Raw genomic sequence first — 17,838 nt, 5'->3', positions numbered from 1 at the left:
AAACACTACTTTGACCCATGTACATTAGAGGGAGATTCCAGCTAGATGACCACGACTGTATGCTGATTGCTGAGTGCTTCTCTACTGCTGCTTATGTAGACTACAGGCCTCTTTCTCAGGTATGAGGGATGATGTCTTCCCAGGGGAAACTGAAGGGCAGAACAGGAGCTTAACATGCTGTGCTAACATAGCCTAGGTAGGAATTATTTTAACAATTCTAGTGGCAATATGGTAGCGTTATTTTTATGCTTTACTCTCCTTGTCACAATTTTAATCCTTTCATGCTTTATCATCCTAGTTATTGCAGTACATGCTTTATTATCTGAGAAGCAGTTACTTCAATAAAACCTTATTGAAATATATTCTGCCTCTGATTGTCCTTGTATTTGTGAGACTAATGTAACTGAGAGAAACAGATGCGATCTGAGTAACCACGATTTCCCTGAGGAGTCAATTGAGTCATGCTCTCGGCTGCCCAATCATCCCTGCTCTTGGGTGGAGATGAGGCACTGCTAGTTAGTCGGAGCAAAACCCGGATTAGGCAGACAGGTGTCACCTGTAGTGGGTTCACACTCAGTCCCCCACAGTGCAAGTGATTCTGCCGCCCAAATCCAGCAGTCTCATTAGGATAATGAGAGCCTACGCTGCAATGCCACTAGGTACCCAGAGGCAATTCCCATCAAGACTGTCACTGCCCCTGCAGTTGCAAAGGCCCACCTTAGCATCTTCACCTGGGTTGGGTTTTGTGAAGAGGTGGTCTCTGGTAGAGGGACACATTTCATGGCTGCATATCTTAAGGCTATGTGGGGTGAATGTGGAGTGAGCTACAAGTTCACCACTTCCTATTACCCTCAGATAAATGGTTTGGTCGAATTGTTTAACAAAACCATGCCTGCTGTTTGCCTACAGAGAGGTGCCACAAAAGGGGTTAGATTTAGCCCTTTTAAACATTTCTTTGTCAATCGTGTAAGGTGTCCTTTGATGCTAGTGAGGGAAAGAAAGGTGAAACCTCTCAGAGAGTGCAAAGAAGACATAATGGACTATGTACTGGGCCTGTATTCAAATACGACTTAGTACATGAAGAAGGCAAATAAGCAAATATGGTCATGCTAGGAGCTTATCAAGCACTGGTATTACCAGACATCAGAACTAGTAGAGTACCAACCAGGTCAGCCTGTGTGGGGATTGGAGCCTGTGGCTCCCAGGGCCCTCCAGTACAAGTGGACAGGGCCCTATCCAATCTTGGAGAAGGAAGGGGAAGCCACATTATTGGTAGACTTAGGCACCCCTATAGAGTACTTCAGGTCAATCGCCTAAAACCTCACCAGGACAGAGCTGACATGACCATGCTCATGGTCACCTATGGAGGCCAGGAGGAGAAAAGTGAACGCCCCCCTGACCTACTGTCAAACAACCCACAAGATGGGTCATTTGGGAGTGTTATTTTGTCTGACACCCTTGCAGTCCTAGGTCAATTTGCTGAGTTCTTCTCTTTGACTCCTAGTCAGACAACATGGTGTACCCATGAAGTGGACACTGGTGGCAGCCTCCTTGTCAAGAATGAAATCTATAGATTATCAGACCAAGTAAAAGTTACGTTAAGACTGAGGTCAGCAAGATGCTAGAGCTAGGGGTGATTGAACCCACTAGTCCCCAAGTCTCATTTAAAAGGTGGGAAATCTGAAATGAGGTTCTGTGTCGATCACAGGGGTTTAAATGCATTTACCAAAACTAATGCTCACCCCATACCAAGAGGGGATGAATTGATTGATATGCTGCGTGCAACCAAATTTTTAAGTACTTTTGATTTGACATCAGGGTACTGGCAGATTGAACTCACCATGGAAGCAAAGGAGAGGTCAGCATGTTTGACCCCAGAAGGCACTTCCAATTTAAAGTGATGCCTTCTAGATTCAAAAATGGATCTGTCACCTATAAAAGGTTGGTGAATCAAATTCTCTCAGGCCTAAACAACTTTTAATACAGCATATCTGTATGAAATAGCTGTCTTTTGTCCAACCTGGGAGGATCACTAGGTCCACCTAAAGAAGGTTTTACAGGCCCTGCATCAGGCAGCCTTACTATCAAGACCAGTAAGGGCCAGATAGGGCAGAGTTCTGCTGTGTACTTGGGCCACTTGTAGTTGGAGGCCAAGTCCAACCTCTCCAAGCCAAGATCCAGACTATTCTGGAATGGGAGAGTCCCAAAATGCAGACTCAAGTCAGGGGCTTCCTTGGCTTGGCTAGCTACTACATGAGGTTTGTGAAGGGTTACAGGACTGTTGTGGCACACTCATCAAACGTGCCTCCACAAACCAGCCTAAGAAGGTCATATGGACCACAGGATGGCAAAAGGCCTTTGACACTGTAAAGGAGGCTATGTACTCAGCACCTGTACTGAAGGCACCTGAACATGGAAAGGAGTTCACTGTCCAAACAGACACTTCTGAACATGGGATTAGGGCAGTGTTGTCCAAACAAATGATGAGGGCCAGGATCAACTAGTTCCCTACATTAGCAGGTGAATCCTCCCATGAGACAGCAACAATGGAGTACCATTGAGAGGGAAGCTTTTGCTGGGGCTCCATGAAGAAGTCAGGACCCTACTTGTTTGGGACTCACCTAAAGGTTCAAATTGACCACATGCATCTCCAATGGTTGATGAGAGAGGAAAACCACAAACTGTTAAGGTAGTCCATTTCCCTACAGGGGAGGGAATTACCAGTGGGACACAGATCAGGGACTGACCATGCCAATGTAGATGGCCTTTCCAGGTTCTTACACTTAGCTGATGAGAAGTACCAGGGGATAGGTAAGTTGCTAATTACCTTTCACCTGGGAGCAGTCATGTAGGAAAGTGCCCTTTTTGAATGGTCATCCCCCCACTTTTTGCTCCAGTGCTGATTGTTATGACTCTGATAGTGCAGTGGACTCTGTTGCCCAGACCCCAGTGCCAGTGCTCTCTCCTTAAAATTGTTATGTGTAAATTGGCATCCCCAATTGACAAGGACTTTACCCCCTATAGGTCCCTAGTAAATGGTACCATAGGTCCCCTTGACATGGGTGGTAAAGGGGTCCCCAGTACCTGCAGCACTGTTTGTGCCGCCCTGAGAGGCCCAGATGAACTACTGCGAACAGATCTGCAATTGCAGACCGCAGGAGCAGTGAAAGCTTCTCAAACTGGACTCTACCCTCACCATGTGTGGCAGAATCAATGCACTTTTTTAAACATATAGCAGTCACCCTAAGGAAAACCTCCTAAATCCCAAGTTACAGAGTGCAGTATATTAGAGGTGCAGGTTTGTAAGTGCAAGCTTATTTGTCACTAAAGTCTCCTTTACCATTAAAGGACACTAGAGGTGATAGATGATCAATAGGATAGTATGGGCTGGCACCCAGGCAAACACAAAGTTGGCAGCTCCATTATGGTACAGCCTAAATATGTTGTGTTTGGTACCAAACAACATGCCTTCTCACCCCAGACATGAATCTCATGTTGAGGGTGATGTGGCATGTACCCAGGTGACTACCTTAGATGTTGCTCACCTGGTTGCCAGAGGTCTCTGGTGCTCTCTGTTGCTCTGGCTGGCAGGCTGCACTTGCTGCCACCAAGACAGAATTCTGACCTCCAGCTAAGCAGTGTAATCCCTCCCAGGAGTCAGGGACAAAGACCTGGGCAGGAAAGAGGTCACACTTCCTACCATCAATGAAGGCTAGTGAAATGGTACATCAAGGTAGTGAGCTTCAGAGGATGCACTGCCTCTGATATACATCATGGCTGACTCCCAGAGATGAAAACACCCCTACTCCTGCCCCAGGAACATTTTCACCCAGGCAGGTGGGAAATTAGATAGTGAAGGAGGTGTACACCCCAGAAGGCTACCTTACACATAGTTGCAGACAGCTACTGTGTTCCCAAGAACTTTTTCTGAGGATTAATGCTGCCAAGACTTGACGGTTGCCAGTCCAGCAATCGTCCCCCTCACTCCACACTGCACCTGGATGGAACTCCATGCGACCTTTGACCAATGTCAGCATCCACCCTTTTGTTGTGTTTTGCATCTTGTTCCCGCACAGCATTGTGTAAGCAGTAAAAGCAGCTCTTCTGTGGCTCCTGTTCATCACCGGGGACTGCCAGGTCAAACCTGCACCTGGGCTCCACGGGCCAGGAAAAATGTAACTGACTGTTGTGGCCTGGTCCTGGGACCCGCTTCACCTTTATCCTGCAAACGTACCACGCCAAAACTCAACCTGCAAGCGACCAATCGGCACTAGTGTTTTTTCCCATTGACCACAATGTTACATTTTCACTGTATTATTTTGCACTGATTTATATTGTTTCTAAAATCTATAATTCTGGTAAGATGTACACTATTCCATTCATTTTTGTGTCTAAATTAAGATAAAAATGCACACTCATTTTCTTTTTATTTGGTGTCGGATTTGTCTTGAGTCATGTCAATTACTTATTGTCTGTATTGGTTCTGTGAAATGCTAAACACGTTTCTCTAGTACAGCCTGACTACTGATTTCCACACTACCAGGACTGAGCTAATGATTTATTAGTGGAAATACAAGGATCATCTTTGGGTTGTATTACAGTATTGCATGGTGAAGCCTAGCCAGCATCACCACATAATACTCCATCTTCCCACACCACTTCTTGAATTGAATGATTTTTGTGAAGTGCACAGCTACCCATTTAGGGTTTCCCAGCACTAGGCCAGTGAGACAGTGACCGTATAACCCCAAGACTAGAACAGCCAAGTCTTCAAGTTCTTACAGAAGACTGATAGAGTAGGACAGTTCCTCAGAGAGAAAGGAAGGGAGTTCTAGAGTTTGGGACCCAGAAGCGAGAACAATCGGCCTCCCAAGCGACACCGACGAAACTGGGAACAGTGCACAGGGCCATGTATTGAGATCCCAAGGAGTGAGTAAGAGAATAAGGCTGAATGAGCTTCTGAATATAGCATGGGCTGACGTGCTCTCTTGCCTTAAACATGTAACATAGTACCTTGAACTGTATACGTTTCGGAATAGTGAGCCAATGAAGCTCACGAAGGAGCAACTGTGCCCTGGACCGTCTGAAGACGCAGAATGGAAATATGGTCAATGCCCAAATAAAGAGCTTTTCCATAATCCAGCCGGGTCAGAACCAGGGACTGGATCACAGTTTTTTGAACTGAGAAGAGTAGGATCCAGATAATCTTCCTCAACCATTTCAATATGGCCAAGCAGGACAACGTCACCTTGACCACTTGAGGGCTCATCAAAAGCTTTCTACCTCCCCAGTTGATCCACTGTAGAGGCTTAAATGCCACTCTCACCTGTTAAACGCTAACGCTTCTATTATTAGATTTCACATCTTTCTTTGATTCACAGGTTCAAAACACATACTCAAATAAGAGAGAATCAGTAATAAAAATGTAATTGATTGGTTAAAAAGGACATAAAGTTGAATGTGTACTAGTCAGATGAAATTTGTAAGATTATATAATCCTTTCTTTCCCTATCATAGTTCACTGCCTGTGGCAGATGTCTACTCAAGGACTGCAACTAAGTTAACAATCTGAAAGAATCTCTCTTAAATCCCGAAAAGAGAGGGATATTTTTAAATATGCCATCTCGGCTGAATGTTGTTTCCTTTCCAGTGATTGGTTCAAAGTAGTACTGAGTGCAGACTATAGCAATATCTTTTTTTGAGGCATATGGGTACACAACTAGCTCACTTGCAAAGAATCCAAAATGCGCCTTTTGAATTTTGGAAAATTGGAACTTAGGATCTCACTTGCACAGTATTATTCACAAGTTTCCCATGACCACCAAACGGTGTGTTGGGCTTGCCAGCTCTCTCAGGAGATCTTTTCTCGCTAGTAGTCCCATCAATAAATGTAGATCAATAGGGGTCAGATCTATTAAAGACAGGTTGCAAAATACTAGTCACTGTTCTTGTGACCAGTGTGGCATTTGGTGAACCTACCTATGTAATAGGTCAGTTCAAAAATACAAATTGTATTGGGTCACAATTCAATGTACCTCATGAATATGAATGAACTGAGAAGCAAATTGGTACTCACGAAGATGCATTGCCATTACTGGGATGGTGACCTGCTGGGGTCAGTGAATGCTTTTTAATAGAGTCAACCTTTCTTTTCATACAGCGTGCTTTCCTTAAAAGAAACTGGACTGCATTAAAAAAAATACAAGTTTCTTTTTTTTGATCGCTTAAGAGGAGGTAGTGGTTCTTTGGAGGAGGCACTTATCCATTTTTTTACATTCACAAAGTGAAGGTATGGGACCACTTCTCTTTTGACAATGAGTTACAACCTCCTGTTAGGTATGCTTAAAATATTAATGTTGCGTAACCGGGTTTCAGTCACAAAACGCTGATGCATAGCATGCTGAATTGGTATTTGAAAGAGCACTCACAGAAAAACCCCTTCCAAATACCGAATCTGTATCAATCTCTAAACCCATTTTGTAATTTGGAAACACTTCTCTGAATCACTAAATGTGTTTATGACTCATGAAAAGGATGTTAGCATTTACCAATCCAGAGGGTTTTGAATGCCAACACCTAGGATGGCAAAGATTGTCCATTCCTGCGTAAGGGACTGTAGGGGCTGTTTTACCTTTTCTTAGCTTTAAATGTTTTTGAAATCAAACTTACGCTTACATGGACCAAATTTGGCACTTTTCCTCCATCTTGAAATTATTTTGTTGTTCACCATGGGATTAATGTTGTTGTTTTGCTGCTTTAATAAAGAATTGTGAGCTTTGCACTAAACAGAAAGGGAGAATTCCACAAGCCTTCTCAATGTGCTGTACCTAACTAAGGACAACTTAACTGTCTCAGACTATCTTGTTCACAAAGGCCCTCATTACGAGAATGGCGGTAAAAAACGCCTACCGCCGCGGTGCCAAAAGTCTGCCGCGGCGGCTACTGTCCGTGTGCCGAATTATGACCACAGCCGGATTTCCCGACCACAAGAAGGGCAGAAATCCGGCTGTGGCCATACTGGCGGATGGTGGTAAGGTGGCACTGCTACCACCTGCAGCGCCATGCCAGTAGACCACCGACAGCTGTATTATGACAAATAATAGGGTCTGGTGGTGTTCTGCTGGTGGGGGCTGCTGGCGGTAGCAGTGCCCCGTATTGTCCACTGCCGGAAGACCCCCTGGATACAGGTAAGTCGGGTTTCCGATGGAGGAGGGAGGTTGGGGTGCATGTATGTGTGAGTGTGTGCGCGAATGCGAGTGTGTGTGTTTAGTGTTGTTTGCGTGCATGTGTGAATGTGTGTGAGTGCGTTTATGAATGTGTGTGAGTGCATATATGAAGGTGTGTGATTGCGTGTATGAAAGGAAATGTGAATGCGTGTCTGTGTGTAAGTTTGGATGTGTGTGCGGATGTGTGCGTAAATGAATGAATGCATGCGTGTATTGTGCGTGTATGTCATTGTGGATGTGTGTGTCTGTGTGTGTGTGTATGGGGGGTTGGAAGGGAGGGGGAGCGTGGATGAAGGGGGGTGAGGGGTGTCTGGGGAGTGTTGGAGGGAGGGGGCCTCCTATCAGTGACAGGGAAGGAATTCCCTGTCACTGATAGGGCCTACCACCATGGTTTTCGTGGTGTTACGGATGCCACTGAAACCATGGCGGTATGCAGGGTCATGATACCGCCAGCGGCACAATAGTGGCCGCCGGGCTGGAGATTGTTATCTCCAGCCCAGTGGCTGCTGCCACCATGGGGGTCGGAGTGGTACATTGGCCGATTGGCTTCAGCCAACCCGCCAATGTCATAATGTAAGTAAGTACAGCCAGCTTGTTGGTGGTACTACCGCCACATTATCTCCAACCGCCGGGGTCATAATGACCCCCAAAGTTTCAAACTGCAGTACCTTAATAAACCATCAGAACCACTGGATCCAATACAATAGTATTAAGAGAGTATTAAATCATTCTTCTTGCTCGTTTCTCATTGGTGAACCAGTACTTATGTAGAAATGGATGAAGTCCTCTGTGTACAAACCTATAAAAGGACTCACTGTCCTTTGGTTGAAGAATCCCCCATTTCTCATATTTAAAAGGTGAATCTATGCTGGATTTACTTATGAAGTTTACTGAGTTCTTTGTACTTATAATTTATATGCTTTGCTGCTAACTTTATTGACGGTATATTTCAAGTACCTTGGCCTAATAATTCTTTATATAAATCTTGAACATTTTGACCCAAGTTTGTCAAGAGAAGATTACTAATTCTGCTAGCCACGCATTATAATACATAAATATGAAACACCATTATTCTAGAGTGTTCTTTTTTAATTTTATTAGGGATTGATTGTAGTATTACACATGCTCAACAGCTTTCTGTCCTTTTTTCAGACAATGGCAAATGCTTGAAATGTCCTGATAACGAGTGGCCAAATGAAAGACATGATCAGTGCATCGAAAAGGAGGTTGAATTCCTGAGCTATGGTGAGCCACTAGGTCTCACACTCTCCTTCTCATCGGCCTTCTTGATGTTTCTCACTACTTCTGTGCTCTGTGTCTTCATCAGGTACAGAGACACTCCCATCGTGAAAGCCAACAACCGTGATCTCAGTTACTTCCTCCTGATTTCTCTCATGCTCTGCTTCCTCTGCTCCTTCATATTCATTGGTCACCCTAAGAAGCTCACCTGCATGCTGCGGCAGACTACCTTCGGTATTCTGTTTTCCAACAGTGTTTCTTCTGTTCTGGCAAAATCTATAATTGTTGTCATTGCCTTCAAGGCAACAAATCCCAACAGTTCTGCAAGAAAATGGCTGGGATCAAAGACACCATTTGGTATTGTTTTCTTTTCTTTGTTAGTGCAAATTGGAATCTGTGTCATGTGGGTGGTGAAGTCACCTCCATTTCCGGACCTGAACATGAAGTCTTACAATGAAAAGATAATTTTTGAATGCAATGAAGGGGACGCCATCTTCTTCTACTGCATGCAGTGTTGTCCAAACAAATGATGAGGGCCAGGATCAACTAGTTCCCTACATTAGCAGGTGAATCCTCCCATGAGACAGCAACAATGGAGTACCATTGAGAGGGAAGCTTTTGCTGGGGCTCCATGAAGAAGTCAGGACCCTACTTGTTTGGGACTCACCTAAAGGTTCAAATTGACCACATGCATCTCCAATGGTTGATGAGAGAGGAAAACCACAAACTGTTAAGGTAGTCCATTTCCCTACAGGGGAGGGAATTACCAGTGGGACACAGATCAGGGACTGACCATGCCAATGTAGATGGCCTTTCCAGGTTCTTACACTTAGCTGATGAGAAGTACCAGGGGATAGGTAAGTTGCTAATTACCTTTCACCTGGGAGCAGTCATGTAGGAAAGTGCCCTTTTTGAATGGTCATCCCCCCACTTTTTGCTCCAGTGCTGATTGTTATGACTCTGATAGTGCAGTGGACTCTGTTGCCCAGACCCCAGTGCCAGTGCTCTCTCCTTAAAATTGTTATGTGTAAATTGGCATCCCCAATTGACAAGGACTTTACCCCCTATAGGTCCCTAGTAAATGGTACCATAGGTCCCCTTGACATGGGTGGTAAAGGGGTCCCCAGTACCTGCAGCACTGTTTGTGCCGCCCTGAGAGGCCCAGATGAACTACTGCGAACAGATCTGCAATTGCAGACCGCAGGAGCAGTGAAAGCTTCTCAAACTGGACTCTACCCTCACCATGTGTGGCAGAATCAATGCACTTTTTTAAACATATAGCAGTCACCCTAAGGAAAACCTCCTAAATCCCAAGTTACAGAGTGCAGTATATTAGAGGTGCAGGTTTGTAAGTGCAAGCTTATTTGTCACTAAAGTCTCCTTTACCATTAAAGGACACTAGAGGTGATAGATGATCAATAGGATAGTATGGGCTGGCACCCAGGCAAACACAAAGTTGGCAGCTCCATTATGGTACAGCCTAAATATGTTGTGTTTGGTACCAAACAACATGCCTTCTCACCCCAGACATGAATCTCATGTTGAGGGTGATGTGGCATGTACCCAGGTGACTACCTTAGATGTTGCTCACCTGGTTGCCAGAGGTCTCTGGTGCTCTCTGTTGCTCTGGCTGGCAGGCTGCACTTGCTGCCACCAAGACAGAATTCTGACCTCCAGCTAAGCAGTGTAATCCCTCCCAGGAGTCAGGGACAAAGACCTGGGCAGGAAAGAGGTCACACTTCCTACCATCAATGAAGGCTAGTGAAATGGTACATCAAGGTAGTGAGCTTCAGAGGATGCACTGCCTCTGATATACATCATGGCTGACTCCCAGAGATGAAAACACCCCTACTCCTGCCCCAGGAACATTTTCACCCAGGCAGGTGGGAAATTAGATAGTGAAGGAGGTGTACACCCCAGAAGGCTACCTTACACATAGTTGCAGACAGCTACTGTGTTCCCAAGAACTTTTTCTGAGGATTAATGCTGCCAAGACTTGACGGTTGCCAGTCCAGCAATCGTCCCCCTCACTCCACACTGCACCTGGATGGAACTCCATGCGACCTTTGACCAATGTCAGCATCCACCCTTTTGTTGTGTTTTGCATCTTGTTCCCGCACAGCATTGTGTAAGCAGTAAAAGCAGCTCTTCTGTGGCTCCTGTTCATCACCGGGGACTGCCAGGTCAAACCTGCACCTGGGCTCCACGGGCCAGGAAAAATGTAACTGACTGTTGTGGCCTGGTCCTGGGACCCGCTTCACCTTTATCCTGCAAACGTACCACGCCAAAACTCAACCTGCAAGCGACCAATCGGCACTAGTGTTTTTTCCCATTGACCACAATGTTACATTTTCACTGTATTATTTTGCACTGATTTATATTGTTTCTAAAATCTATAATTCTGGTAAGATGTACACTATTCCATTCATTTTTGTGTCTAAATTAAGATAAAAATGCACACTCATTTTCTTTTTATTTGGTGTCGGATTTGTCTTGAGTCATGTCAATTACTTATTGTCTGTATTGGTTCTGTGAAATGCTAAACACGTTTCTCTAGTACAGCCTGACTACTGATTTCCACACTACCAGGACTGAGCTAATGATTTATTAGTGGAAATACAAGGATCATCTTTGGGTTGTATTACAGTATTGCATGGTGAAGCCTAGCCAGCATCACCACATAATACTCCATCTTCCCACACCACTTCTTGAATTGAATGATTTTTGTGAAGTGCACAGCTACCCATTTAGGGTTTCCCAGCACTAGGCCAGTGAGACAGTGACCGTATAACCCCAAGACTAGAACAGCCAAGTCTTCAAGTTCTTACAGAAGACTGATAGAGTAGGACAGTTCCTCAGAGAGAAAGGAAGGGAGTTCTAGAGTTTGGGACCCAGAAGCGAGAACAATCGGCCTCCCAAGCGACACCGACGAAACTGGGAACAGTGCACAGGGCCATGTATTGAGATCCCAAGGAGTGAGTAAGAGAATAAGGCTGAATGAGCTTCTGAATATAGCATGGGCTGACGTGCTCTCTTGCCTTAAACATGTAACATAGTACCTTGAACTGTATACGTTTCGGAATAGTGAGCCAATGAAGCTCACGAAGGAGCAACTGTGCCCTGGACCGTCTGAAGACGCAGAATGGAAATATGGTCAATGCCCAAATAAAGAGCTTTTCCATAATCCAGCCGGGTCAGAACCAGGGACTGGATCACAGTTTTTTGAACTGAGAAGAGTAGGATCCAGATAATCTTCCTCAACCATTTCAATATGGCCAAGCAGGACAACGTCACCTTGACCACTTGAGGGCTCATCAAAAGCTTTCTACCTCCCCAGTTGATCCACTGTAGAGGCTTAAATGCCACTCTCACCTGTTAAACGCTAACGCTTCTATTATTAGATTTCACATCTTTCTTTGATTCACAGGTTCAAAACACATACTCAAATAAGAGAGAATCAGTAATAAAAATGTAATTGATTGGTTAAAAAGGACATAAAGTTGAATGTGTACTAGTCAGATGAAATTTGTAAGATTATATAATCCTTTCTTTCCCTATCATAGTTCACTGCCTGTGGCAGATGTCTACTCAAGGACTGCAACTAAGTTAACAATCTGAAAGAATCTCTCTTAAATCCCGAAAAGAGAGGGATATTTTTAAATATGCCATCTCGGCTGAATGTTGTTTCCTTTCCAGTGATTGGTTCAAAGTAGTACTGAGTGCAGACTATAGCAATATCTTTTTTTGAGGCATATGGGTACACAACTAGCTCACTTGCAAAGAATCCAAAATGCGCCTTTTGAATTTTGGAAAATTGGAACTTAGGATCTCACTTGCACAGTATTATTCACAAGTTTCCCATGACCACCAAACGGTGTGTTGGGCTTGCCAGCTCTCTCAGGAGATCTTTTCTCGCTAGTAGTCCCATCAATAAATGTAGATCAATAGGGGTCAGATCTATTAAAGACAGGTTGCAAAATACTAGTCACTGTTCTTGTGACCAGTGTGGCATTTGGTGAACCTACCTATGTAATAGGTCAGTTCAAAAATACAAATTGTATTGGGTCACAATTCAATGTACCTCATGAATATGAATGAACTGAGAAGCAAATTGGTACTCACGAAGATGCATTGCCATTACTGGGATGGTGACCTGCTGGGGTCAGTGAATGCTTTTTAATAGAGTCAACCTTTCTTTTCATACAGCGTGCTTTCCTTAAAAGAAACTGGACTGCATTAAAAAAAATACAAGTTTCTTTTTTTTGATCGCTTAAGAGGAGGTAGTGGTTCTTTGGAGGAGGCACTTATCCATTTTTTTACATTCACAAAGTGAAGGTATGGGACCACTTCTCTTTTGACAATGAGTTACAACCTCCTGTTAGGTATGCTTAAAATATTAATGTTGCGTAACCGGGTTTCAGTCACAAAACGCTGATGCATAGCATGCTGAATTGGTATTTGAAAGAGCACTCACAGAAAAACCCCTTCCAAATACCGAATCTGTATCAATCTCTAAACCCATTTTGTAATTTGGAAACACTTCTCTGAATCACTAAATGTGTTTATGACTCATGAAAAGGATGTTAGCATTTACCAATCCAGAGGGTTTTGAATGCCAACACCTAGGATGGCAAAGATTGTCCATTCCTGCGTAAGGGACTGTAGGGGCTGTTTTACCTTTTCTTAGCTTTAAATGTTTTTGAAATCAAACTTACGCTTACATGGACCAAATTTGGCACTTTTCCTCCATCTTGAAATTATTTTGTTGTTCACCATGGGATTAATGTTGTTGTTTTGCTGCTTTAATAAAGAATTGTGAGCTTTGCACTAAACAGAAAGGGAGAATTCCACAAGCCTTCTCAATGTGCTGTACCTAACTAAGGACAACTTAACTGTCTCAGACTATCTTGTTCACAAAGGCCCTCATTACGAGAATGGCGGTAAAAAACGCCTACCGCCGCGGTGCCAAAAGTCTGCCGCGGCGGCTACTGTCCGTGTGCCGAATTATGACCACAGCCGGATTTCCCGACCACAAGAAGGGCAGAAATCCGGCTGTGGCCATACTGGCGGATGGTGGTAAGGTGGCACTGCTACCACCTGCAGCGCCATGCCAGTAGACCACCGACAGCTGTATTATGACAAATAATAGGGTCTGGTGGTGTTCTGCTGGTGGGGGCTGCTGGCGGTAGCAGTGCCCCGTATTGTCCACTGCCGGAAGACCCCCTGGATACAGGTAAGTCGGGTTTCCGATGGAGGAGGGAGGTTGGGGTGCATGTATGTGTGAGTGTGTGCGCGAATGCGAGTGTGTGTGTTTAGTGTTGTTTGCGTGCATGTGTGAATGTGTGTGAGTGCGTTTATGAATGTGTGTGAGTGCATATATGAAGGTGTGTGATTGCGTGTATGAAAGGAAATGTGAATGCGTGTCTGTGTGTAAGTTTGGATGTGTGTGCGGATGTGTGCGTAAATGAATGAATGCATGCGTGTATTGTGCGTGTATGTCATTGTGGATGTGTGTGTCTGTGTGTGTGTGTATGGGGGGTTGGAAGGGAGGGGGAGCGTGGATGAAGGGGGGTGAGGGGTGTCTGGGGAGTGTTGGAGGGAGGGGGCCTCCTATCAGTGACAGGGAAGGAATTCCCTGTCACTGATAGGGCCTACCACCATGGTTTTCGTGGTGTTACGGATGCCACTGAAACCATGGCGGTATGCAGGGTCATGATACCGCCAGCGGCACAATAGTGGCCGCCGGGCTGGAGATTGTTATCTCCAGCCCAGTGGCTGCTGCCACCATGGGGGTCGGAGTGGTACATTGGCCGATTGGCTTCAGCCAACCCGCCAATGTCATAATGTAAGTAAGTACAGCCAGCTTGTTGGTGGTACTACCGCCACATTATCTCCAACCGCCGGGGTCATAATGACCCCCAAAGTTTCAAACTGCAGTACCTTAATAAACCATCAGAACCACTGGATCCAATACAATAGTATTAAGAGAGTATTAAATCATTCTTCTTGCTCGTTTCTCATTGGTGAACCAGTACTTATGTAGAAATGGATGAAGTCCTCTGTGTACAAACCTATAAAAGGACTCACTGTCCTTTGGTTGAAGAATCCCCCATTTCTCATATTTAAAAGGTGAATCTATGCTGGATTTACTTATGAAGTTTACTGAGTTCTTTGTACTTATAATTTATATGCTTTGCTGCTAACTTTATTGACGGTATATTTCAAGTACCTTGGCCTAATAATTCTTTATATAAATCTTGAACATTTTGACCCAAGTTTGTCATTCTTACTGAAAATGTTGCAGTTCTAATTAATTGTTGAAGTTTATATGTATTAGATATGGGTCCAATAGTGGAACACCAAAGTCCGTATAGGAGCTACACTGCTTCTGGTTTGAGCTATTTGTGCACCCTTGCTAAGATAATGAGAGACAGGTTTGTGTGCTGGCAGGACCACATCTCACTTCATCATTTTCTTGCATATTTTTACTGGAAGGTTAACTGGACATTATGGCCCTCATTATGACCCTGGCGGTCTTCTGACCGTCAGGGCCACGGTGGCGGTTTCACCGCCAACAGGCTGGCAGTGAAGACCGCCACATTATGAGTGTGGATCCCCACTCATACCGACAGAGCGGTGTGACCCGCCGCGCCGGAGATGAGCATCTCTTACCTGGCGGTCCACAGAAGACCTCTGGCAGTATTTTGAACCAGCTTTCCACCAGGGTTTCTGCAGCAGTAGCACCACCACTAAAACTCTGGCAGAAAGGCTACTAGTGACATTTCTTCCATGTCAACCACAGATGACTTCCCCCCCCAGCAAGTCCAATACCTCCCCACGCCCCTCCAGCTACAGCACTCCCTACCCCTCATCCAGGTACAGCACCCCCAGCCCTACCCCCCTCATACATGCACACAGACACCCATCCTGCATACACTCATTAACCAACACTGACATACACGCATTCACTCACATGCATCCATACATGCATTCACTGCAACACTCACACACATTCACTTCAACATTCATACATGCATTTACTTCAGCACTCATTCATTTCAACATTCATACTTGCATACACACACGCAAACACCCACTCACACACGCACACACAACACCCCCTCCTCCCACCTCCCTCTCCTGCCAGACACATGACTTAGCTTATCCGGTGAGGAGGTCATTCAGCAGGGAATGGGCGCTTCCACCTCTGGTAGCGTCCCACCATCAGGACACCACCAGGTTGTAATACAGCTTGCGGAGTCCTTCTGGTGGGGCGGGCTGGTGGTGGAACCGCCCATGCTCTTTCACTCGCCAGCACGCCTACTGCTGGATTTCTGCCCAAATGTGATGGAAATCCAGCAGTACTCGTAATATGGTGGGCGGAAGACCGCGAGCACTGGCGGTCTTCTGGAGCCCAGGGCTTGGGCGATCTTTGGAAAAGACCGCCAAAGTCAGAATGAGGGCCTATGCTCTGAGAGAAAAAGTTATGCAAGCCTCAGAACTGTTTTAAAAGCTTGAACTTTTCTGAGCCTTGCTAATGGGTTTTTATGTATTTTATTTACTTTAATCAAGAGAAGATTACTAATTCTGCTAGCCACGCATTATAATACATAAATATGAAACACCATTATTCTAGAGTGTTCTTTTTTAATTTTATTAGGGATTGATTGTAGTATTACACATGCTCAACAGCTTTCTGTCCTTTTTTCAGACAATGGCAAATGCTTGAAATGTCCTGATAACGAGTGGCCAAATGAAAGACATGATCAGTGCATCGAAAAGGAGGTTGAATTCCTGAGCTATGGTGAGCCACTAGGTCTCACACTCTCCTTCTCATCGGCCTTCTTGATGTTTCTCACTACTTCTGTGCTCTGTGTCTTCATCAGGTACAGAGACACTCCCATCGTGAAAGCCAACAACCGTGATCTCAGTTACTTCCTCCTGATTTCTCTCATGCTCTGCTTCCTCTGCTCCTTCATATTCATTGGTCACCCTAAGAAGCTCACCTGCATGCTGCGGCAGACTACCTTCGGTATTCTGTTTTCCAACAGTGTTTCTTCTGTTCTGGCAAAATCTATAATTGTTGTCATTGCCTTCAAGGCAACAAATCCCAACAGTTCTGCAAGAAAATGGCTGGGATCAAAGACACCATTTGGTATTGTTTTCTTTTCTTTGTTAGTGCAAATTGGAATCTGTGTCATGTGGGTGGTGAAGTCACCTCCATTTCCGGACCTGAACATGAAGTCTTACAATGAAAAGATAATTTTTGAATGCAATGAAGGGGACGCCATCTTCTTCTACTGCATGCTGGGATACTTGGGCTTCTTGGCCACGGTCAGCTTTATAGTGGCCTTTCTCTCAAGGAATCTGCCTGGAACCTTCAACGAGGCCAAGCTGATCACCTTCAGTATGCTGGTGTTTGTCAGTGTGTGGATCTCTTTCATCCCAGCGTACCTGAGTACACATGGGAAGTACATGGTGGCTGTGGAGGTGTTCGCCATCCTGTGCTCCAGTGCAGGGCTGCTGGGATGTATATTCTTTCCCAAATGTTATACTATTCTGTTGAGGCCTAATAGGAACAAAAAGGAACAGTTAGTACGAAAATCTCAATTTAGTAATAAATAAAATATCTCTGTTGTCCATGGATATTGAAAATTTCTTTTTTTTTAAAACAAGTATATCAAACAGAAGATGAAACCATGTTCTATGTGGTTAATGAGGAAAGGAGATAGTTGATAGAGTCAGAGAGAAAATGGTAGAAAGACAGAGACACACAAAGTTTGAGAAACACTTCATTATGAGGTAGAATTGTATATGTTGCTACAACCCCACTTCACTTTTATTACACTGCAGAATGTGCTAGGCCAGGGTTCTCCAATTTCGGTCTTGGAGGGCTGGATCCATACCAGATTTTTAACATAACTACATTGATCTACATATGGATATCCTAAAAATTTGCCATGGATTAAGCCCTCCAGGACCAACATTGTCGAATCCTGTGCTAGGCTGCACCATGTCTGGAGCTTCTGAGGGACAGTACCTCCGGGGACCTGTCTGGTAACACAGGTCATGAATCACTGTGCTGATGTCATCTCAGAATCCATGGACAACCCCAACCTGCCTAAGACAGATGTCACCAGTGCAGAGGCATTCAGCAAGCAAATATTGCTGCTCAAACTGTGGATGTTGTTGTGTTATGTTGCTGGCTGACACAAGGTGTCTTCCAACTCAGTAAGGCTCAATCCTTAGCCACCCCACTGTAACACGTATTCAGCCATATTTTCACACTGACAGCTGAAAGGAGGTTAACATTCAACAGTGGAAACACTATTACTTCATGTTTTTGAATCCTTCGTTCTGGAACCTGAAAAGT

General features: G+C 44.7%; 1 protein-coding gene across 1 annotated transcript in view; it reads left to right on the top strand.

Annotated features, from left to right (window-relative positions):
* The window catches only part of LOC138249298 (extracellular calcium-sensing receptor-like), a 164,990-nt gene extending 147,900 nt beyond the window's left edge, over positions 1-17,090 (top strand). Inside the window, exon 6 of the mRNA XM_069203255.1 lies at positions 16,177-17,090. Within this exon, the coding sequence (XP_069059356.1) occupies positions 16,177-17,090 (914 nt within the window). The remainder of the gene's footprint in view (positions 1-16,176) is intronic.
* Positions 17,091-17,838: the final 748 nt, after the last annotated feature.

The sequence above is a fragment of the Pleurodeles waltl genome, chromosome 8, assembly GCF_031143425.1.
Source record: "Pleurodeles waltl isolate 20211129_DDA chromosome 8, aPleWal1.hap1.20221129, whole genome shotgun sequence".
In the NCBI taxonomy this organism is placed as follows: Eukaryota; Metazoa; Chordata; class Amphibia; order Caudata; family Salamandridae; genus Pleurodeles; species Pleurodeles waltl.
Note: the sequence above shows the minus strand (reverse complement) of the source record. Positions and strands in the feature narration are given on the sequence as shown.